The sequence below is a fragment of the Cheilinus undulatus genome, linkage group 17 (genome assembly GCF_018320785.1).
Source record: "Cheilinus undulatus linkage group 17, ASM1832078v1, whole genome shotgun sequence".
Taxonomy (NCBI): Eukaryota; Metazoa; Chordata; class Actinopteri; order Labriformes; family Labridae; genus Cheilinus; species Cheilinus undulatus.
Window position 1 is genome coordinate 6,994,377 of NC_054881.1, and position 6,000 is coordinate 7,000,376.

General features: G+C 37.4%; 1 protein-coding gene across 1 annotated transcript in view; it reads left to right on the forward strand.

Annotated features, from left to right (window-relative positions):
* Positions 1–5,567, forward strand: part of LOC121525586 (rhotekin-like) — a 44,612-nt gene extending 39,045 nt beyond the window's left edge. Inside the window, exon 13 of the mRNA XM_041811644.1 lies at positions 5,288–5,567. Within this exon, the coding sequence (XP_041667578.1) occupies positions 5,288–5,294 (7 nt within the window). The 3' untranslated portion in view covers positions 5,295–5,567. The remainder of the gene's footprint in view (positions 1–5,287) is intronic.
* Positions 5,568–6,000: the final 433 nt, after the last annotated feature.

Below are 6,000 nucleotides of genomic sequence, written 5' to 3' on the forward strand. Positions count from 1 at the left end.
CCAAACTTTATTATGCTCCCATACATTGTGCTTTATGTCAGTAACACTGTTTTAAAGTTAGTTTACTTCTAAGAAGGGCAAACATTCAATGTTACAAGTTTAAGTCGAGGAACAATGTCAGAGGTTGTCAGATGCTACACAGATTGTTCAGAGGAGTGATGGTTGTGTGCAGAGAAAGGCTGAGAGTTTGGTCAAAAGACAGAACTGGTTCGACCAAAGTCTGATAAATGTGGGACTAAATCCAGCTTTTACAATGCTCTCATTGTGCAGCTTTGAATGCCATATGTAAATAACTTTGTTTCCAGCACTGAGTCAGACCTTTATGTATGTGTAACCCGGTTGTGCATTCCAGTATAGTCACAATAGATGCTTTTATCTATCATCTTCCTCTGAATGTTTGTAGGAATAACAGATCACTGACCTACTGTTAAGAAACATTAAATATCTGTTTTTGGTTGGAGTGAAAATTGGTAATAGAGGGAATCAAAATCATAGCACCTGGAAGAGCAGATTTTATATAATCACTGCTGTATGCATCCGGGCATTATTCTTGTATTTACAGTGCCTATAAAAAGTTTTCATCCTCTTGGATGTTTTACTCTTTTATCAATTTTATAAGACAATCCTGGCCAACAGAATTTGGCTCTTTTTTATTTATTTATTTATTTTTAATATACAAAAAAAACCTTCTTTAACCTCCTCAGACCGTGCATCCACATATGACATTACTTTTTTGGTTTTCCTACATTATAGCAATCATTTTTGGTATCAGAATTGATGTCAATATTGTCCAAAATGTCTGTTCAAGTTTAAGGTATTTGCTTGAAATACTGGGATAATTTGGTAATAATAATAAGTTTGGATATTTTAGGGAATTTGCTTGGAAGTAATCAAGTATTTTTATGGAAACTAAGAGGATATGTTTGTATATTTTGGAGGGTTTCATAGCTTTAAATTTATTCTATTTTTTTTTAATGCATTATCACAGGAATATGGGGAAATTATTAACAAATAAGGGGGTTTGGAATGTTTCCATCATTTTCATGGAATTTTGGAGAATGTTTTTGAAAATGTCTAGAATTTGCCAAGAACTTTAAGGGGGAATTTACTTAAATATTTGGGGAATTTGCTTGAAATTTTTCAGGAATTTGCATGGAATTTTTTGGGGAATTTTTATTAGAATTTTCAGGCTTTATGAGGAATTTTCACTGAAAGATCTGAAGACTATCTAAGGAAATAATTGTGTACTTTTCACAAGATACTTTAAAAATATGTAAACATTTTAAAAGACTTTTTTTTAAATCATGGAACTTTTGGGAACATTTTTATTTGAATTCTCAGGCTTTAGTAAATACTCACTGGATTTAAGGACGATCTAAAGAAATATTTGGGTACTTGTCATGACAAACTTTAAAAATATGTTTAAGAATTTTCAAAGACTTTTTTTTTAAATTATGGAACTTTTGGGGGTTTGGAAAGGAAAATTTCCAAGAAATTCCTGTTCAGCGACAAGACTGATATTTTAGTTTATCAGACCATATTTATCCCAAATAAGTGGGAGAAAATAAAAACACATTCCAAACAAAGGCTCAGGTCTCAGGAGGTTCATGTCAAAGTGAAAACAGATTTCTAAAAAGTAATGTAAAAAATGAACATTAAAATAAATGACTTCATAAATATTCAACCCATCTAAAGTGACTGACCTAATTCAACTGAGCCAGCCAGGCGGTGCTAGTAGTCCAACAATCACTGAAATTGGGATCACCTAAGTGCAGTGAATGTGTCTTCCTGGCTACCATTGCACCAAGTAGAAAAAAAAAACACTCCAAGCAACTCTGAGGAAAGGTTATTGAAAAGTGTTAGTCAGGGGACGAACTAAAAATGTATCAGATGTTGAAACTTTTTGTATTTCATGAAAAATATTTGCTCTTTTTGAGTTGGATGGCTCTAAAAAGTAGGGACAGGGCAACAAAAGGCTGGAAAAGTAAGTGGTAATAATGAAAAACAGCAACAATTCAGTTAATTAGAAACAGGTCTGTAACATGACTGGGCATAAAAGAAGCCTTTTAGAGAGGCAAAATGTGTCAACAAAGACTTCTAATATCCCGCGATATACAGTAGAGAGTGTCATCAAAAGATTCAGAGAATCTGTGAAGATCTTTGTACACGAAGGATGGCCAAGATCCTCAGGCCCTCAGACAGCACTGCATCAAAACAGGCATGATTCTGTACCGGAAATCACTGCATGGGCTCAGGAACACCTCCAGAAATCACTGTCTGTCAACACAGTTCACAGCACCATCAACAAATGTAAGTTGAAGCTGTATCATGCAAAGAAGAAGCCATATGTGAATACGATCAAGAAATGCGACATCATCTCTGGGCCAAAGGACTGAGGCAAAATGTAAAACTGTTCTGTGGTCGTCCATCCATTTTCTACACTGCTTATCCCATTTGAGTTTACTGGGGGCTTGAGCCTATCCCAGCTGTCATTGGGTGAGAGGTTGGGAACACCCTGGACTGGTCACAGAGACAAACAACTATGCAGAGTTTAGGTACAATCAGTTACTCTAATGAGCCTGTTTTTGGTCTATGTGGGGAAAACCAGAGAGGAACCAAGCATGCACAGGGAGAACATACAAATTCTTCACCAGGAAGAATTCAAAAATTCGAGCCAGGGAACTTCTTACTGTGGGACAACAGTGCTAACCCCTGCACTGCTGCAAGACTGAGCTAAAATGGAAAACTCTTCTGTGATCCGAAGAATGAAAATCTGAAATTCCTTTTGAAAACTGGAAATGTTTTATATGTTTTTTATGCTCTATTGTTAATAAAATATGGATTGATGAGATTTGACAATCATTGCATTCTATTTTAAACAAAACTCCCCAACTTTTTTGGAATTGGAGTTGCAAACTGGATACATATCATTGGTTTAGCAAAGCAGTTCATAGCTCTCCATTCAGTGATATATTGAATAAAGCTGTGATTGAATTATCAGGCATCTCCACCCTCCTCTGCGTATGACTCAGACAGGTTAAACTACTTTTAGCGTTAGAGTATGCAAATTTTTGAGCCACCTGCACAATACCATGCAGGTGTAAAACAAAGTGGTCAACCACACCCATGGGTCTGAGAGATCATAATGAACTGGTTATTATACCAATTGAAATAATATTGAAGCCTTTCTGGGATTTAAAAAAGCAAAGAAGCCTGGGTAAATAGTTTAAATTGGCTAAGACGCATTAATGCACTTTTTGCCAATAATTAAGACTGATAATTAGAACATGTTTTTAGTACATGAGCTGAGACATGGCATTGGATTTAAGCATATCTTACACTCATGTCCAGATCGATAAATGCTGAATTGTGCATAGAAATGACTTTACACCCAGATCATTCAATGACATATTGAATAAAGCTGTGATTGAATTATCAGGCGTCTCCACCCTCCTCTGCGTATGACTCAGACGGGTGTTCAAGTTTGTAAAAAATAGGGGTTGAAGTGGAAAAAGTGAGTTTAAAGTGATATAAATGGTTAGAAAAGGTGGTGAAATGGGATTGAAAAGTGGCAAGTTTGTAAAAAAATAGCAAAAGTGTGTTTAAGGTGGCATAGATGGGTGTAAAAAGTGATGACAAATGGTTGAAATGTGTCAAAAATTGGTTTACAGTGGCAACAATAGGTAGAAAAACAAAAATTGGATGAGAATGGATGAAAAATGACAAATCATGATCTCAAAACTTGACAGACGGTTGTCAAATGTGGTTAAAAATAGACACAAATATTTAATGGCAAAATCTGAACCATATTAATAGCATGACACACTTTTTAGCTCAAAAATTAAGCAAACTTTAGCCAGGATGCTAGCACCAATGCTACTGATCCAACCTGCTTTGAAACGATCAATAAATGCCCCCTGGGGAGGGCCATGCTGTGGGTTTCTCATGGGCCCTGCCAAGGCTGTGGGAAGGCCAGGCCCACACCCACGGGACTTACTGACCATTCTTATCTATTCTATTCTATCTATTCTCTTCTATCATTCTTCATTAAACCAGCTGAAATTATGCTGATGCCTTTCTGGGATCTACAAAAGCAAATAAGATATTAGCAACAGCACTGAATAGTTCTTTTAGTGCCTATATAGACAGCACGATACTGTTTCAGACTTTATTTGAGTATAGGAGTGTAGAGCATTTCTCTGTCCCTGTAGAGCAAATTTAAACGAAAACACTTTAATTTTGATTTTTTTTCATGTGGCTTTCTTCTAGCCACTCTGCCATGAAGCCCAGATCGGTGGAGGGCTGCAGTGATGGTTGTCCTTCTGGGACTTTGTCCCATCTCCATACAGGATCTCTGGAGCTCAGTCAGTGTCCATCAGGTTCTAGGTCTCCTCTCTTACTGAGGCCATTCTCCTCCAATTGCTCAATTTACTCCAAGACCAGCTCTTCTAAGAACTCTGGTTGTGCCAAACTTCTTACTTTTTAAAATTATGGAGGCCACTGTGCTCATGGGAACCTTCAGTCCATCAGAACTTTTTGCTGCCTTGCAACAATCTTTTCTGTGAGCTCTGCAGGCAGTTCCATTGACCTGATGGCTTGGTTTTTGCCAGCTGTGGGGCCTGGATTTATATGGAGGTTAGATATAAATCTACATAAATGACTGTTTTATGTATTTTTATCACGACATATCGCCTGCATGTATGGCACTTTTGTCACTTGAAATGAAACACAATTATCAAAATACAAGAAACTGAAATCTGGACAATTTTAGAAAACAAGCAGCATTATAATGCAACGTCAAAGTTTTAAGTAATGCTGAATAACTTCCTATATGACTGTTGCATGTTCTAGTTTTTTGTTGCTGTTTGAACATTATACAACAAAAAATGACTGGAGTAAATATTGCATGGCTCTACCTGAGGTGAAGTCCACCTCCCTGTATAAATATGCACTCAGCTTAGTCACAGTGAGTTTGCATGTTGAGTTTTGAGTCTACCCGTAAACACAGGCATCATGTCCTCATACCAACAGATACAGAGATAAAAGGCTGGCAGCCTCACAGCTCAGAATGTGGTTGGCATGAACTCTAGCCCAACTGTCAGGAAGGTGTGACCTGTGCCAGGTCAGCAGACTGGAATGTTTGCTGCGGTGTTTCAAATCAACACTTTTATATTTGGATAAACCTCTGGTAGCTTCACAACGACACGAGTAAGGCTTGAATGCTGTACCGGCTTGATTTGTCCTACATTTTCAATCATGTTCTCTGTTTCTCTCTGTTTTTTTACAGTTATTGATGACCCTGCCGAAGTTGCACTGGAGGGATGAGAAACAGGCCTTATTCTGTTTATTTGTGGCGACCACCCCTGGTCAGAGAAGTGAATGTGGAAATGATTAATGGTGTGATTTGGACGCATCCAAACGCAATGTTATTACCAGCTATTTTCTTATTTAGAAGGTGTTCAGGTTCTATAAAGCTCTGAATCTTATGTTCATGTTTTGTAAAAAAACAGTGTAAAACCAGCGTGCTGCTCAATTTTGAGGCTTTCTCTGTAAAAACTGATGTCGGAACTAAAATAAAGGAAGACAAATGCAACCATTGTAATTAGTACAACTTTAAGATATGCTGAACACTTTAAAATAAACTGTCTGATCTCTCTTATTGTGTCTTTAATGTCAGACATGGGAACTCTGACTCAAGTTGCACTTCAGTAAGTACATGGATGAAGCTCTAGACTTGACTTTGACGTCCCCCTTAGAGACCTTTGATGCAACATTTAAGACTTCTGGTGGAAAACTTAGTGAAATGGGGATCACCTAAGTACAGTGAATGTGTCTTCCTGGCTACCATTTCACAAGGAAGACAAAAGAACACTCCAAGCAACTCTGAGAAAATGTTATTGGAAAGTATAAGTCAGTTGATGGATACAAAAAAAAATTCCAAGGTAATGAACATCCTGGAAGCAAGGTGGTGGCAGCATCATGCTGTGGGGATGCTTCTCG